Raw genomic sequence first — 18,900 nt, forward strand, 5'->3', positions numbered from 1 at the left:
ACCTGCCAGGGCTCTTAACGTCTTAAGAGCTTAAGAACAGCCCTCAGAATTGATAATAGCCTATTGTTTATATTATTCATTTTTACCGCGCCATTTCCAAGGGAGCAGAATCATTCCTTGTCCTTCATGCTCACCAATGCGTCAAGAGGAAAAGCCAAATGTTTCAACATGTAGCCCGGGGGTCCTGTCCTTTACACCCACGGACGGGAGGGTGCTGAGAGCGTTTCATCATGCTCCCCCTCCACCCAGACCCTCCACACCACAACCTGCTCAAGTATTGGCCCCAGCGCCCGTGACACGTTCTGATTCATATAAACAGAGAACGCACACACACACACGTCTCTTCTGTTGTCCAGCTGCAGTTTGGAAACACGGAGCCCTCCGTTTTTGTGTGTGTGCTTGTGTGTGTGTGTGTGTGTGTGTGTGTGTGTGTGTGTGTGTGTGTGTGTGTGTGTGTGTGTGTGTGTGTGTGTGTGTGTGTGTGTGTGTGTGTGTGCGTGCGTGTCATGTGTCCAATCTGTGTTCCTTATACATGTCTGTGTCTAGTGCTCTTCCAGCATTGTGCTTGTATATCTCCATCTCTTCTGTGTCGTGTCGAGTCTAATCTGTTTCTGTTGCAGGGATCAGACCCGGCGTCTCACACGTGTCTCCTTGTCTTTGTTGTCTCTCTCCCCCCCCTCCCCCCCAATAGCCCGGGGCCAGAGGAGGAGGGCGAGGTCCTGCTGGGCCCGGAGGTGACCTACGGCCCCCCGGGGCTGGACCTGTCCTGCCCCGTGGCTCTGTCGGTGGCGCACTGCGCCGACCTCAGCGGCCCCGCCGACGCCACCTGGGCCGTCCGTCTGAAGAGGAGGACCCCGGAGAACAAGTGGGAGGTAACCTCACCATCACCGCTAACCGTCGCTAGGCAAAGCAGGAGGAGAGAGACGACCGGAGTGCATCAGGTTTGGGAGGGACGCCGAAGAAGAAGGCAAACGACACGAACAAAACGATAGTCATCAAAATAGTCAAAGTCAACTTTATTATCAATTTCAAAATATGTGCCAGGCAGAGGAATTTAACTTGTGTTTTATCTCAGACCCACGGTGCAATAAGAATAAAATGATAAAATTGGGAAAATAAGTTAAGTAATATTTACAATAAGTTAAGTAATATTTACAATAAGATAAGTAATATTTACAATAAGTGAGGTGCTTAACTTTTGTGGTTATGAATCATCCTCTTGATTTTGTAAAACCGTGTCTTTTTATTGGCGGGGGGGGGGGGAGGGGGTTAGTGAGTGCAGAGCCGTGGTTTTGGCTCTAAAATACCCCAAGCCTTGTGCGATTTCCATTGACAAGACATCACTGTCGACATCAATCTCGCAGAATGTGGTGCGATGCCGTAGCGATGGGGTGGATCCTCTGAAGTAAGTCCTCAAAGCAGTTAGTTTCAGAACAAGCTTATTATTTTGCATTTATCATGGAAATGGTGTTCCAGCCTTTGAGCTGTCAAGGACATGGAGCCGGCTCCCGTTTAATATTTCAGCGGGTAAACCCATAAAGTGACATGGCCGACACTCTGACTCCCTCTTCTCTGGGCTAATAACATGGATTGAAAGATGCAGTGAAATCTGCAGGCGTGCTATAGTATATTTTTTGTCTATGTGATGTAGTGAAGATTTAGTATACCTCCAATTGTACTACAATCTAACCAGAGATATACATGGCGTACACACGTCGGTTTTAATATAGAATCACGTTCTCTCTTCCATAGTTTTGTATCGCAAACATTGCATGTGCATCGGAGTAACAACATTTTCAACAGAAATATTATTTGCAATGTTTTGGAGGCAGGCTGGTAAAGCAATGTGTGAGCGTGAGGCTCCTCACATGTAGCTCCTTCAAACCCCTCGTTTCATCACACCATACCAATAACTCCCAAACATCTAGAGGAACAGACGGCGAGACGATTTTGAGATCAATCTGAACCACAGCCATCGTTCCTTTCTTCCTTTTATTCATCCATCTAAACCCCTATTCATCCATCAATCTCCAATTCTTCCATCCATCTCCCATTCATCCATCCATCCATCCATCTCCCATTCATCCATCCATCCATCTCCCATTCATCCATCCATCCATCCATCTCCCATTCATCCATCCATCCATCCATCTCCCATTCATCCATCCATCCATCCATCTGAACCGCCATCCATCCATCTATTCTCATCCATCCATCCATCCATCCAAATATCCATCTTAAACCCGATTCATCTATTCATCTCCCAATCATTCATCCTCCATTCATTCATCCATCCATCTTAACACACATTTATCCATCCATCCATCCATCCATCCATCCATCCATCCATCCATCCATCCATCCATCCATCCATCCATCCATCCATCCATCCATCCATCCATCCATCCAGCGAGCCTCCATCCATCCACCTCATATCCATCCATCCATCTCCTATTTATTCATCCATCCATCTATCAGTCCATCTCCTATTCATCCATCTATCTACAGCGCATTCCCCAGCAGAATAGCCCCACGCATGTTGGATACTCTTGTCATGTATAGCTAACCCCATCAAATGACTTTGGGGACCTCATAGGGCAGTATACCCCCCCCCCCCCTCCCCGCCAGAGCCACACACTCTTCTGTGTTGCCTGTAAAGCCTGTGTGACCTCCCCCCCAACGCCCCTTGTCACTGCGTGTGTGTGTGTTTGTGTGTGTCTTTGGGTGTGTGTGTGTCTGTGTGTGGGTGACATTTACACAGGATGTAATTTGCCAGCAGAAACGTGGCGCACCAAAGGGAGCCATGAAAAGAGCCATCATTTACGTGTGTTAAACGGCATCGGGAAAAAACTGAGAAGAGAAGTAAAAAGAGTCCGGTAGGAGAAGTCATTGAGGAAGAACAGAAAGAAAGAGGTATGGATAGGGGAGGGGGGAGAGGGAGGGAGGGAGAGGGAGAGGGAGGATGAAGATAGGAGACTGAAGGAGGGAAGGAAGGAGAGAGGGAGGGAGGGAGGATTAAGGCAGGAGACTGAAGGAGCGAGATATGAGGGAGGGGTAGAGGGAGGGAGAGGGAGGGAGAGGGAGGGCATGAGTTGTCCCTCAAGAAGAAGCAACAGCGTGACCCCTCTCTTGTCAGTATGAAATAATGAACACTTTATCTCATGCAAAATGCCTCCACGATCCCTAGTCCCTGGGCTTTACTGACATTACAGCTCTCTCTCTCTCTCTCTCTCTCTCTCTCTCTCTCTCTCGTCCCCTCGGCCTTCTCTATCTTCATTTATCATTGTGCCTCTTAAACATGTACTCTTGTACGAAGAGTACATTTTAACTTTGTTTCCCCAAATTAAAATGTAGTCATCTATGTCTAGTGCACGACACTACAGGCTAGTGCACGACACTCCAGGCTAGTGCACAAGACTTAAGGCTAGTGCACGAAACCACATGGCTATTGCACAACACCGCAGGCTAGTGCGAGACACCACATGCTAGTGCACGACACCAAAGGCTAGTGTACAAGACTATGCCTCTTTCTGTCTGCCCTCTCTCCCTTCATCTAGATCCAAAAACGTAAATCTCAACCGTGCTTAACCTGACTTAACGTTAATTTATGCTTGTTTTATGCCGCCATTAAATGTCTGGCTGCCCGTTTGGCACCTATTGCACTCCCTATATCCCTGGAATGAGGGTTGTCTCTTGTGCGCTCCCTCTCAAGGCTCCCTCCCTTTAGGATTTGGGGAGGATTTCCTTTGTCCTTCAGAGCGGTGGTTCTCAGACTACGGGTTGGCCCCCCTGAAGCCTGCTTTAAAGTCACCGCACGTGGACCTAAAACGACATACTCAGGGCCCTAGCGCACGGTGCGTACAGCTATCCGTCACACACCCCTGAAACTGGGAGGTCTGCGGTGCAGCGTGGGTGACCCCGGGGCCTCCAGACCACGGACATGAGGCCACGATTCAGAGATCCAATGACATGTGACGTTTCGACTCCCTTCCCTCCTGTCGTTTTCGGTTCTTATCAAAGACGTCTCTGAGGAGTGTTTGTGGGTCTGTCAGTACGATCCGTCACCATCGCCACATCGTTACGGCCAGGCGACTGCAGACGCCAGGGCGGAGCGGGCGCCAGCGCCGGCCGCTCGCTCTCCCAGGGTCCCAGGAGGGTCGCAGCGGAGAGGAGACACTCTCCTACTGCTCTGATGTGTATCGGCAGGCCTACGTGTCTGGGCTGTTCCGTTGGGTCATTAGCATGTTGTTTTGTCTGAGCCTAGATTACAAAACTGTATATAGCAAAGAATAACTCAACAGGGATGGGGTTTACAAAAACATGAATTATTATGCTCCAAGACAGAGGTGTTCTCTGTCTCACTCTTATTGACATGGTCGGGATAATGCAAACATCCATGGGTGGGGTCTGGTACCCGAGGTACCTTCAGAGGGGGGGTCACGGCAGGAACAGGTTTTGGAACCCCTGCTTTAGAGGGCGTAGAAGCGGCCGGGGTCCTGAAGCCCGTTTTGGACTGGGCCTGGGATTGAGGGCTGCTTGTTCCAACATGGCTGACCAGTATCTTGCCTCAACAGGAAGTGATGTCCATGGACGAGGAGAGCACCTCCTGCTACGGCCTCCTGGAGGCGGAGCGGTGCCACCTGCTGCTGGGCCGCCCGGGCCGCTACGCCCTGGTGGGCCGGCCCCTGAGCCAGGCAGCCGCCAAGAGGCTGAGGCTGGCCGTGTTCGGGAGCCCCGACCTCAGCAACCCGCTGGGCTACAACCTGAGGGTGTACTGTGTGGACGACACCCCCCACGCCCTGCAGGTGAGGGAGGGGGGGCGGAGGAGGAAGAGGAGGAGGAGAGGGAGGAGGAGAGAAGAAGGGGGAGGAGGAGGAAATTAAGGTTATAATGATGGGAGGGTGACGATGATTATGATGATGGATAGAAGGAAGAGGAGGCAGAGGAGGAAAAGGAAGGTGATCATGATCCTTTCAGCAGTTTTAGAGTGTCTGATGATTATTTTGAGGTTCAGTGGTATGTTAACATTAGCATGAAAGTCTTCACGTGGTTGCTTTTATCCAAAGTTGGTCACTACTCGATGCACGATGCTCAACACAAGACAAAAGGGATGAACGACAAGAAAAGTCCATCTGCTGTAAACTCAAAGTTTCTAAAAATGTGTAGGTAAGTTTCTTAAAATTGCTCCCACGGAGCAACTGGGCCGAGTTCCTCAGAACACGAGGTTGAAGGCCTTCAGCCTCCATCCACAGACTCTGCAACAAAGTGCAGATCCCTCATAACAGCTCAAACATCACAGTGCACAACTCAGCCATGCACAAGTCTCAGGTCTCCTCCACTCTTCAGACGGGTTCTGTAAGATAGAGGGGGATTCTACAGGTTCACTTTTGGTGTATTGTGCATAAACACAAAATACTCATAATGTACTGTGCTTACATAATTAATACACATGACCATACATATTTATACAGATACATTTTAAAGGTTTTTAAAATTATTATTATTATCGTTAAAATTATTAATATTTCAAAGTGAAAAACTTCGGTATTCACTCTGAACTCTAAATATTTTAAGCAACATTAAATATGACATTGTATGTTGTTTTGACGTTATGGACTCTTGATGAACCTCTGGTTGAAAGCCTACTCAAAGTCTTCAGTGCTTATAATTCAATGGGTTTTTATTTTCAAAACCTGATGGCACAGATTTACTTCCATATGTATGCAGCATTTGACATTTGAAAGGAATAAAATGGAAAATAAACAACGGTGGTTGGTGATTAGTCCGTTGTTATTTTGACTTTACTGCTATTGGTAAATCATGCATCAAGTCCATACTTGAAATATGATTTGACGTATGGATGATGCATGTATCCATGTTTTATTCTATGAACACCTAGTGAACACTGTCACAAGAAAAACAATTGTATTCATAATCATAGACATTTACAATAACCATGTGCGCGATGCATTTCCAGAAGAACAGGATTTAAATACACTATGATATAGATATAGTCACGTAGGCCTACCTGAGTTCACTGTAACAAGTGATAGATAATTAAAGGCATTCAATGCAATGAATGCTCAGGAGAGACTGAAGCGTGTGTGTGTGTGTGTGTGTGTGTGTGTGTGTGTGTGTGTGTGTGTGTGTGTGTGTGTGTGTGTGTGTGTGTGTGTGTGTGTGTGTGTGTGTGTGTTTGGGGGGGGGGGGATGCTCATGTACTTTGTAAACTCTGTTTAATTGCCTTTGTTCTGTTGGTGATTAGACATGAGTTGTGCGTTCGGTCCCCCAATGAATCGCTTCCTTCCTGGAAGTTAACAGCACATGAACTTTATCTGGTTGTTTCTCCTCCACCTCTGTTTAAAATGCGCCCGTCCAGTCCGCTGAAGCCACGGGGGGGGAGGTGCTTAGAAGAGCCAAAGCGGGGCTTTTTAATTACAAACACTAGAGATGCTTGGCGAGGTTGCCCCCCCCGGCCCCCCCTGCTAAGCCTAATTGAAGGTGCAGGTAATTAAACGTGAGGCGGGTTATTATTCCACTCTGTGTGGCGCCCGTCTGTGGAACAACACATTACAACAATCAGGAGCCGTTCTCAGTGGGGTTGCTGGTGCGGCGTGCTGGGGTGCTGCTCAACGGCAGTCTGCCCCGCGGTCGAACACACCGGGGCGGCGGGAACGGGTTTTACCTCATTATGTGCCAATTTCCAAGATAATCAGGGTAATTAATTCCATGTTTTTTATAATAGTTGCAACTGGTAACCAATTTGAATCACGCTGCTATGCTGAGGCTGGGGGAAGGAGGAGTGTTTTGACTCAGAGCTGTTTTTATTCCCAGTAAACCAAACCAAAAAAGAAACAGCGCCGTATGCAGAGGCTCCGCCCACTAGCTGCGGTGGATGAGGCCGAACCCTGCGAACGTACAGCCAAGGCCCTGCATGATGGCTCTCTCGTTAGTTCAATGTTTGTTTGCATTGCCTGGTGTGTATTGATAAACAGCTAGTAAGTATTCTTTTATCAGACATGATCCCGGACAAGTGATACAATACGTTGGATTGGAAGAATCTATTCTTACCCTCATCTCATTTAACACATTATTTTGGAAAGTTGCACAAAATATACTTTCCCTCACATTTGCCTCAAAGTGTGAAATCTTTAGTTTTTTTAACACCCTTTTAATATATCAAAATAAAATAAACAGTTCTAAGGCCCTATTTTAACGGTCTGAAACGCAACTGAGAAGCGCCAAGCGCAAGAAGCTTTGTGGGCGGTTCTATGGCAATGTCGCTATTTTACCGGCGCAAAAATTACTCTTAAGCCCAGCGCAAATCTAAAAACGGTTGGTCTGAAGTAGCCTAACTACCCATAGGTGTGGTTTGGGCGTAACGTGCAATAAACCAATGAGAGTGCCAGCTCCCATCCCCTTTAAGAGCCATGAGCGCATTTGAATCTGACAAGTTGATATTTTGACAGCGCGTCTGCAGTCTCCGATGAGACTGATGCACATGAATTTCAAACTTCAAATGGCTCAGTTTATGGCCAAATAATATGGCCTAATTCACACATGGAATAAGGTTTTCTTCCACAACTTCAGAAATACTGAGTCCTCAAATAAACTTTGGCAAAGAAAACTTAACCCACATATGATATGCGGTAACTGTGGTTCTTTTTAATGATATACGCAATACATTATAAACATCGTTTCTTATCAGTATTGTATGCATTATCGTTATTGACTTGTGTTCCTAATATGCATGGGTCCCCCCGTTAATATACATTACCATGTACTGTATTATGCGTTACGTGTTTAGTTTGTTTGTGTGTGTTTAAACAGATGGACGCACACACGCGCACCCGCATTCATTAATTATTTTACACATACACACACTTCATTCATTCTTTTTAACACTCGCGGTAAAACAATGTTTTCTCACGATCAAATACTCATCAATCCCAAGTTATGGGCATGTACACAACGTCTGTGTCAAAAAAAATGTGTTTGCTGTACGGTGTTTACAGATGCATTGATTTAAAAATACTACTTATTACCGCTGAATCAGCTGTTCTTTCCCAAATAATTTAGGTCAAGAATGTGTTGCTAGGTAGATGAGAGAAGCAAAGTGTATGTGCGAGGTGCACAAGCAACATTATGCATGCGCCCTTAAAATAGCATCTGAACAACGCGCCACTGACTTTAAACAAGGTATTTCCTGGTTTGTTGCGCAAGTGGTTTCTGAAACTGCAAACTAGCACGGGGGAACGTTTGCACCAGAACACGCCTCCTCCTTTCGCTGAACCGCCTCTTGGGGCGCAAGATCATTCCCTAATTTACAGACGCGTGGCGCAGGAGGGAAAAGAACGCTCTGCGCCAGTTGCAAACTAGCAACATGATACTAGCAACAGTCAATTGCGCCGGATGTAAGATAGGGCCCCTAGTCTTGTGCTCATAATGTTGACAGGCAGATGCAGTACATTTAAAATCACTACAACAACAAATAAAACGTGTTATAAATACATTTCCCGAGACCAATCTGTGCCTCTTTCTCGATGAAACTTCTCTTCAGCGCACAGACACGCCCTCATGTTTTATTGTGCAGGCCTGGAAACGAGATGATGTCTCCTGTCGTTGAAACCCGATGGTCCGTATTGATGATTGGAGATGGCCTTAAATTACCATATGGATATCGCAATGAATTGCATTCAGACACAGGGTAATTATATCTGTGCAGCGAGCGAGGGTATTATGATATTGATACGAATGGCGGCAATGGCATTGGCAACATGGTCTGAATCACACGAATAAAGGTCACGAATATTCACTAAAAACGACCGGTGAAAGGATGTCTCGATTAGTACCATTAAAACATGAATGTGCTTCTGTAATAGTCTTCAGAAAGACTTTGTTAGGGTCTGACCATAGCCATATGAAACAAGTTAGAACCATCAACACCTGCATGAGGCAGCTGAAGCCAGCATACTGCAGTCATTCAAACTTGCCATGATCTGGTTGTTAAAGAGTTCTGGGGGAGGATTTCTCACTATTCCCCTCCCCTACACGAGTAAATCACACACACACACACCACCCTGGTGTGGAAATGACAACATTAAAGGGCTCAGAAGAACTCAGCCAGACTTTGAACTTGATTATAGAAGACAACATGCTGATGTTGACCAGAGACTTAGATGATCCGTCCAAGGTACTGATTATTCAAGTGGTTTTATTTCCTAGATCCATTAGGCTAAGGTTGATGAGTGTGGATTGATACATTTATTTTAATGACTGCAGTTCAATTAAAGGGTCATGCTATTGATTTTTTTCGTCCGTATGATTAGCAGCAGTGACACGATTATCCCTTGATGGCTATTGGACGAATAACGAAGCTACACGGCTAGGCTATCTGTGTAACGTAATTAGCAAAGTTAATTTACCCAAAAAACTAATTAATAGCTCCCTCCATTTCTATTTAGTCCATTTATATTCATTGAGTGCACTTTATGGGCGCTACAAACAAAGAGATTTAAAAAAAGCTTGAATATGATATAATAATACAATGTAATATTCTATCATAGCAAATAGCATATTTTGTTTCACATATCACATCATATATCGTATCATATTATAACATTAACATTTAGATACATATCAAATGTTTGGAAATGTAGCTAAATAAGCAGAATGTATTGATGAGGCATAGTAGTAATCTTACTACTATAATAGCAGGCCTGCCGCACCAGTTACTCAAGTTAGTCATGTGCGCATGTGCCAAACAGCCTGCAGCTCACACACACACACACACAGCAGGCGCGAACGCATGCCTCCATTTCTATTTAGTCCATTTATATTCATTGAGTGCACTTTATGGGCGCTACAAACAAAGAGATTTAAAAAAAGCTTGAATATGATATAATAATACAATGTAATATTCTATCATAGCAAATAGCATATTTTGTTTCACATATCACATCATATATCGTATCATATTATAACATTAACATTTAGATACATATCAAATGTTTGGAAATGTAGCTAAATAAGCAGAATGTATTGATGAGGCATAGTAGTAATCTTACTACTATAATAGCAGGCCTGCCGCACCAGTTACTACAGCTCACACACACACACACACAATAGGCGCGAACGCATACATACCGAAAGCACGCACATACACACCGCATACGCACACCGCACTAGAGCTGTCCCAAACGATTATTTTTCAAACGATTAATCTAGCGATTATTTTTTCGATTAGTCGACTAATATAACGACAATTTTTTTACGATTTTTAAAAGGCGGAGCGCCTGTCTGCAATGCATTCTCTATGGCAGGACGCGCAAGCAGCGCGACTTTTAAAAAGCCGCCCGGGGCGGTTAAACGCTCCGCGCGCCTCGCGCTTTTAGACGCGCGCCCCAGTTGAAAACAGTTGAACTCTTGAAGAAAAGCGTTCCACGTCATCGGCGCTTTTTTCGAACGACCAATCAAAATCGAGGAGGAGGCAAGGCTAAAAGTATCAACAGAACACAAACTGAAACAAACTGAAACATGTCGGACGAAAGTTTAATAACAGCTGTGAGTGAGTGTCCGGTCCTGTACGACCTCACGTTAAAGGTGGTATTCCCCGTACTGCCTCCTGCCACGATTAATGCTGTGGACCCACACTCTCCTCCGGGCAACCACGACAGGCGCAGGGGATCGTCCGCAACCTCCGCTGCCACGGCAAGAAGCGCTATTAATCTTGCGTTCATTTTCTAATAAAATTGTAGGAGCAACCAGAGAGGATGTTCAAGTGTCAGATGCCAGATGATGGAGCCAACAGATAGAAGCTGTATATCTATGGATACAAGCGATGATGCGGATTAATGACGTAAACGAAAAACGCTCCTTGCGCCTTTTTTGAGCGGCGCGCACAAACGCGTTGAAAGCAGTACACGGAGCGCTCCGCCTTTTAAAAAGGCTTTTGGTGGACACGGGCCCTAAGACGTTATGTTTTAAACATAACGGCTCCGCCATCGACACACGCGCCCTGGTAAGGACACACACGCACACACCGCAGCGACAGACTCGCCCAGGTAAGGCCTTCTGTCTATAGAACAGTAGAAAGTGTGATAAAAGAACGGAAGGGACAATTTCTCAACTCGACAAGCAACGGCAGGTCATTCATTTTGTCATATAAAAACCGTTAATTTCAAACATTGCGCCCACCGGCATATCACCACACAAGTGACGTGTTCTTAAAGAGAAAGTGTCCCTATAACACAACAAAAATATGTCAATAACACAGTATGGTGAAATATGTCTATAGAGTCCAACACAATACTACACTTTGTTGTTCAAATGTAATATTACTCTTGCTAGTAATATTAGAAATAAAGGCTTGCGATATTGATATCCCCTTTCCCCCCTGCAGACTGTTTTAGTTTTCTTATGTTGTGTGTATGCTATGTGTGACTGTAGCTGTAGGCTACTGCTGCCTGTCTTGGCAAGGGCACTGGAAGAGATGTCTAATCTCAATGATGATTATTATTTTCGACTTACCAAAGTAGTTGCATTGCATTTTAAAATGTCAATGCACTTTTCAGCCCTGAATAACATTAAAAGCTTTATTGTAAATAAGCTTTATTTAATAATTAATTTGCATGCATAGTATGCTACACTTTCCATTGAACAATTACCCCTGTTAATCTCAACTAGAGGTTGAAAACTCTAGTGGTATTTATAGTAGTAGTAGTAGTAGTTGTTTTAGGTTATAGTAGTGGTAATATAATTTTTTATTGGAATTATAGTATTTCGGTGTTGCCACATGTTCCCTTATGTCGTCTTCTCTTCATTGCTGTGGTAACACACGATGTATACACAGTGTGTATACACAATGTGTGTGTGTCTGTGTGCACACACTGGGTATACACAGTATGTTACCATCTTGAACAATCATTACTAAATCAAGGAATGTCAATGCAATATCCACTTGTTTCAAACTGTATTTATCTGTGCATCCGTCTAATTTTAAATCACTAACTACCGTCAAAATAAATTCATTAAACTAACTTAGAAGATAAGATTGAGCGTGAATCCAGCAAATCCTTGTATACCTACCACTAAATTACTCCTTTTCTCAGTCAAGAACGGTAATTTGTACATTTGTGTTGCTTTTTTAGGAGGCTCAGCTAGCGTTTCGTTTGTCCCCGTTCTGCGATAATTGATTTTCCTAGTGAGCCCCTGGCCCACAAATCAAATCAACCCTTAATGTTCCTTAATATGAGAGAGAGAGAGAGAGAGAGAGAGAGAGAGAGAGAGAGAGAGAGAGAGAGAGAGAGAGAGAGAGAGAGAGAGAGAGAGAGAATAACTTTGTTATACAACAAAAGTAGTATAACAAAATGAGTAAAACATTGATACTCGTGAGCACTTTCCAGTCTGAGCTCGCCCTTGTCGCCACAATGGAGAATCACGCCTGTGGTTGGTGGAGTTTATTACACACATGCATTATTGATATAATCAGTGTTGAGCAGATGGACCATTTCCCCCCTTCCGATTTGTCTTACTGCTTTCGGTCGGTTTTCTCCCTCTCTCTCTCTCTCTCTCTCTCTTTTTGAACGGTTATGACTGGTTATTTTCATCAGCTGTTAAATTTTTTTTTTTGGGGCTTGTTTTATTAATTTGTAATAAATGTTATGGTATCTGCACAGAATGTTATTATTCCATAGTGATATGTTGGGTAAGGGATAATGTATAGAACACCGGTCATTATCGAGAAAATAAGCCCCGACAGGGCGAAGAGGACACTAACGTGCAGCAGAGGTGTCTTGCTTCGCCATGAAGGGGCTTATTTTTCGATAATGATCGGCAAAGTTTTATACATTATCCCGCTTATTACACGGCTACTTCCCAAACCGAAACAATTTATTTACAATGTATTTGTTACAGCATTCATAGTGTTGATCAGCAGAGAAATAGTCCGCCCAAGACGTTGACGTCGTCGCTTAGCAACCGACAGCGCTTGGGTTGATACATATCCCGCTTGTTACATTGACAAGTTACCGGACTACCTGCGGAGTGATACCAAAGGCAAAAAGTCCTTTTGTTTACATTGACAGCGGTCATTATTCATTGGCAACGGTCAATTATCCAAAAATAATTGACCGACGGAAGTTGTGAAGTGCCCATGCAAGTGAACGGATCGTTGAAAAGACCTGTGTAATAAGTAAGGGATAATGTATAGAACGCCGGTCAATATCGAGAAAATAAGCCCCGACAGGGCGAACAGGACACTGACGCGCAGCGGAGGTGTCTTGCTTCGCCATGAAGGGGCTTATTTTACGATAATGACCGGCAAAGTTCTATACATTATCCCGCTTATTACACGGCTACTTCCCAAAACGAAACACTTTATGTACCATGTATTTGTTACCAGCATTCATAGTGTTGATCAACAGAGAAATAGTCTGCCCAAGATGTTGACGTCGTCGCTAAGCAACCGACAGCGCTTGGGTTGATACATATCCCGCTTATTACATTGACAAGTTACCGGACTACGTGCAGAGTATTACCAAAGGCAAAAAGTCCTTTTGTTTACCTTGACAGCGGTCATTATTCATCCGTTGCCAATGAATTATCCAAAAATAATTGACCTCCGGAAGTTGGGAAGTGCTTGCCTATGCAAGTGAACTGAACGTTGAAAGGACCCGTGTAATAATAGATGATAATTACATTCACTAATGTTTTGCACATACTTCCCATAATGCATCTTGTGGAAGTGAACTGCCCTCCTGTTCGTAGTAAAGCTGGCCAGCCCAGACAGTCGTTTTACATCGAGGTCTTCTGAGTTGATGCACAAATGCATTATTTGTGTTAATCAACGAATGAGGAGGCTTAAGTGATCTGAAGAAGACTGCTGCGAGTTGCTTTTGTCTGTGAAGAGGATATCTTCAGAAAGGGGCTCTGGCTGTATTCCAATAGTCGCTCTGTCGAGGATCCCAGCATATCCTCAGCTCTCGCGTCCTCAGATCTCCATTGGTTTAATCTTTCCCTGAATACGCAGTGAGAGCAGCGGCCTTTAGGGGATGATCACACAGAAGGCTCTGGAGGCTGTAGAGCGGGGGCTGTGTTACCCTGCCTTTCTGTTGAAGCCCAGATGAAAGCAGACGTTTTTACTGCTGCCACCGCAGAACTTCGGCACTTAACCCCGCCATGACGGCGGGCGCTTTCAGTTTGGAGTTTTCGTTTTTTTAACTCACACAAACAGCAAAAAAGGTGAAGAGACAACCACGCAAAAGCAGGCAGAAAAACACTTGCTGGCAGTTACAAAACAGCCATTCCCCGGCTGTTACATAGAGTTGGTTGTGCTCAGGCCACTTCAGACGGCCATTAAGTGTGTATGTGAAGGCTGTGATTGGCTCAGATCCTCATCGACGGTCAACCTCCCCTTTAATACCGCCGAACCTTCTCTGCCGGATCGATTCCAAACTAGGCCTCTGGATTCAATCGGTTAGACCTAGAACCAATCAGAGCAACAAGAAACCAAACATAGGGCTATCCTCTGAACAGTCGTTCTGCCCTGCATTAGATAAACGGTTGGGACTGGTCTGCTGGAGCTGTGTCTGTACGAGAGCGGGCCGGACGCATATGTCAAGAGCAAACTTCCAGGGAATAGTCAACGAGCGATAGGAAGGAGGACCATGGAAAAAGAGTTGTGGACCGCAGCCCATGTGTGCATTGTACAGAGATAACTCATCTGGCCCTCTCCCCTGGACCCCGGTCCCCCAGGCCGTGGCGGTGCTGGAGTGTGTGAGGGGAGGCCGTCTGCTGGAGGAGCCCAGGACGCTGCAGTTCAGTGGGGACGGCTTCAGCCTGCAGGTCTCCATCCAGGACCTCCCACAGCTCCTCTGGAGCATCAAACCCTTCACCACCTGCCAGGTACGCCCCGGAGATACGGGTGTGTGTGTGTGTGTGTGTGTGTGTGTGTGTGTGTGTGTGTGTGTGTGTGTGTGTGTGTGTGTGTGTGTGTGTGTGTGTGTGTGTGTGTGTGTGTGTGTGTGTGTGTGTGTGTGTGTGTGTGTGTGTGTGTTAGCGTGCTTGTACAGCTGTTGGTGCATGTGCCCGTTTGCACAAGCTTATGTGCGATACCGACATTGCAATTCATAGCTGACCAACACTGGCTCCAGTGTAACAGCTAACAGTGCAGTAGCTGTTACACTGCCAGTGTTACAGTGTGACTGTACTAGCAATGAAACAGAACACCCATGTGTGTTCCTCTCCCTGATCCATGATGTTGATCCTGCCAGTGACATCTTATTAGTGGATTAATCCTCTTCCACCGCTCCCAACCCCCCGGACGGGGCTTCCTTCCTGGGGAGCGCGGGCTCCTCGGGGGCAGCACGGCAGCCATGACTGGAGGCAGTGACGGTTTTACATTGAATTACACCCCGTAATTCAATGTAGAACCCACCCACCCCCCCCCCTCCCCCCTCCTCCAGCAGCGCTAACGATGCTGTCAGCCTCTCTCGTTTAGCCGGAGATCGCCGTTGTTTTAAAAGCAAGAGTTGGAACCGATCGGACCGCTCAGAGGGGTCCGGCCTGACCTCTTGGGCCGCGTTCTCCGTTAGCATTAAACCTTCGATCCCGAGCGTCCAATCAAAACCTGTTTTAATTTAATCCTATGGAATGGAATGAAGCGTAATGAATGAAGGGAATACAAAAAACAAGACTTTTGATTTCTCAACAGGTGATTTAAACAAACACAAAAAAAGCAATCAGCTGCTCGGTGCTTATTGAGTCTGACCCCCTCTCTCTCTCTCTCTCTCTCTCTCTCTCTCTCTCTCTCTCTCTCTCTCTCTCTCTGTAATGATTTCCTCTGGCAGGAGTTCTCGTTCGCCCAGGTGTGGGGCCGGGATCACCACCCGCTGCAGTGTGCCTTCTCCCTGGAGCGCCTCGGCCCCTCGCCCACGCCCCTGCAGCTCTCCTGCAAGATCAGTGTACGGCAGGTCAAAGGTCGCGAGCAGATCCTCCAGGTGTACACGCCGGTGGCAGAGGTGAGCCCAGAGAGTGGGAGTATGAGGAAGGGTGGCGAAGGGGGGAGAAAGAGGGAGAGGGGGTGGTAAGACGGCGGGAGAGGGAGAAAGTGGAAGAGAGGGGGAAGAATGGGGTAGAAGGGGATAGAATTGGGGAGAAAGAGGGAGAAGAGAGTGGGAGAAAGGGGAAGAAAGAGGGACGGAGGGGGAGAAGGGAGAGGGAGAAAGAAGGAGAGAGTAACAGCATATGTTTCTCTACAAAAAGCCACAGAGAAGGAAAGACATGTACTCGTCGTTTAATAGTATTGTTTTCAAACTAGACATGCTTCAGTCTGATTGTTCCATTACTCTTTTTTCCTCCTTCATCTTCCTCATTCTGCTCCCTCCTCTTCTTCGTCCAAAAGAGTGAAAAGCGGCCGATTCCTCTCTTCCAGCCTTCAGCCTTCAAGATACCCCCGTCCATCCATCAGCGTATCTGTGCCACCTTTGACGCGGCCAACTCCAAGGGCAATGACTGACAGCTGTTGGCCGAGAAGATATGTATTCTCCAATGTTGTCTCTGGGTCCACTTAAGAAATTGAAGATACTTATTCACAATCGATTAATGGATGATACATGGCAATCAAATTTCACGTGGGTCAATATTGTAAATATGAAACTGTTCTTAATGTTTTATCTGGAAAAATAAAGGTTGAATAAAATAAATATATAAAAATCATCATTTAATTATTAATCCTTTTAAAAATATATATTTTTATAAAAATAATATTTCAATAACAGAATTATTTATTTACATTATTTAATGACAATTGCACCCAATACTGAAGTAAGTTACTAGCCCATAGCTCAACTCGTAGGTAACAGATGTCGGCTTTTGATGGTGACATTTGGTACGGCCCTGGCCCATGTGTAGATCGGAGGACGGGACGTCCCTAAGGATGAAGAATGATTGGCATGTCTGAGTAAATAAAATCCAAACTATTCATAAACATAAATGCTTCCCTTTGTGCCCATCGTGGAAGCCATTTGATGGGTAAATAGCATCATTTTACGCGAAATATTTGGGATTGACTCTTGGACTGTTTGGTAATACTATATAGCAAAGGTCACTCCAACAAGGACTTCCAAATATCAAAACAACACAAGCTTGAGCAGGATGTCACATCGGCCTGCCTGATACATGTTAGTTTATTTTATTTCCCATTGGTAATTGCATTGATTTGATATATGCAGAGATGGAGTCAGTTGTGTTTTGGACACTACTTATAGTGCATTTGTGAATTGTTAAATTAATGGTTTCTAAAAGAGCACCAAACATACACTTCAAGAACGGTCAACAAAACGTTTTTGAAAAGATATCCCTTCTATCGATTCCACATTGTGGCCGTGGCCAGCTGCTGGAATGAGTTGAGTGGTCGATTGCAACAACTGGTCGGCTGGCATTTAGACCTCCCCTCATACTTCTGCATGGAAACTCCCACTTGTGATGTCAAAAAGGGATACATTTTGAACTAGGGTCCCTTTAACTTAAGTAATTAAAAATTTGAGAAGCAAACACTGTCATTTACAAAGACGGTTTTGTCCTTTTGAACTTCACATTCAAACCGTCTCCTGACACATTCCATCAATATCAATAAAACCAGGTGTATAAAACCCATCTTGCAACACCTCAATACACCACTAGGAATTAATCTGGACTAGTGATGGGAAATCTTTAGTGTCAACCAAGTAATGAGCACATCTTGAAACAAAGCCCCTTCCTACACCGTGGACCATAATGGATTGCAGTGACCCCTGGTCGCAGGACTCTCGTCATGCATTATATATTTCCACCACTCCTCAGGTATTCTTCAGTTTCACTTTCACTTTCCTGAACTCCTTGCACCATTTAAAGGACAGAACTATTAACTCAATTAGCATAATGTCCACACCAAAAGGACGTATTGCTAGTTAAGTGGTGCAGTAAGCAACTCTGAAATGTTCTTCACTCTGACCCTCCCTACAAACACATACTGCCTAACTTGAACTTTCACCTTGACTGCTCTGTACTTAAGGTTAGGGCGTGCTCTGTTAAAAAGAACCAACTGCTTGTCTTTCCTATATGGAAATGATCGTATTTTCTGGATATGTGTAAATTAAAAATTAAATAGGTGTCTTTTTGACAAATCTATTTCAGACGTGATTCTTTTGCGAACATGTAAGTGTAGCTTGCGTTTGATTATCCTGGAGTACTCATTGTTTATGCGTTTGCTACTCCTGTAGGACTTCAACAGGACGTCTCATTGCAATGACTACCTCCATTTTGGAAGCGAAAGAATAGGCATCTTAGTAATTATGGTTATAGCAAGGTTTTTTTCTCATGGTTACGTATTTTTTTGTGAAATAATTTGTCATTATAGAGAAACACTGTTTGAAACAGACAGTGTTTTTCATGACATTGGCCTAGTTATGGTATGTCAACATTGATGCAGGATATACTTTACAGTACTACAACTCTCTTGAATCCTCTCAATACGCGAAGTATTGCCAACAAAAAATCCCATGATGCATTTTGATTCATAAGCCCTATAGCAGGGGTGGGCAATTAATTTTCCCAAAGGGCCACATGAGAAACAGGGACTGTTCTGGGGGGCCGGACCAATAGGCTAAATTGATCTCATAAAAGGCAGTAAAATAAAAAAATATTATATTATATAATATTAATATTAATATAATAGTAATATTATATTATATATATTAATATTCTTATATATATTAATATTATATATATATATTTGATAAGCTGTGACTGGTAAGAGTAAATGTTATGAAAAATAAAGCAGACATTGTACAAAATGCAGTTATGTGAGTATTTAACTAACATCCACAAAAGCAATTGTGAAAAAAATTAGCATGTTTTTAC

At 44.5% G+C, this 18,900-nt stretch overlaps 1 protein-coding gene across 1 annotated transcript in view; it reads left to right on the forward strand.

The window, feature by feature from the left end:
* LOC130381142 (netrin receptor UNC5D-like) overlaps nucleotides 1-16,685 on the forward strand; it is a 146,658-nt gene extending 129,973 nt beyond the window's left edge. Inside the window, exons 13-17 of the mRNA XM_056588594.1 lie at nucleotides 692-872; nucleotides 4,575-4,805; nucleotides 14,755-14,904; nucleotides 15,849-16,019; nucleotides 16,403-16,685. Of these exons, the coding sequence (XP_056444569.1) occupies nucleotides 692-872; nucleotides 4,575-4,805; nucleotides 14,755-14,904; nucleotides 15,849-16,019; nucleotides 16,403-16,516 (847 nt within the window). The 3' untranslated portion in view covers nucleotides 16,517-16,685. The remainder of the gene's footprint in view (nucleotides 1-691; nucleotides 873-4,574; nucleotides 4,806-14,754; nucleotides 14,905-15,848; nucleotides 16,020-16,402) is intronic.
* The last annotated feature ends 2,215 nt before the right edge of the window (nucleotides 16,686-18,900 follow it).

This window comes from Gadus chalcogrammus, chromosome 4, assembly GCF_026213295.1.
Source record: "Gadus chalcogrammus isolate NIFS_2021 chromosome 4, NIFS_Gcha_1.0, whole genome shotgun sequence".
NCBI lineage: Eukaryota > Metazoa > Chordata > Actinopteri > Gadiformes > Gadidae > Gadus > Gadus chalcogrammus.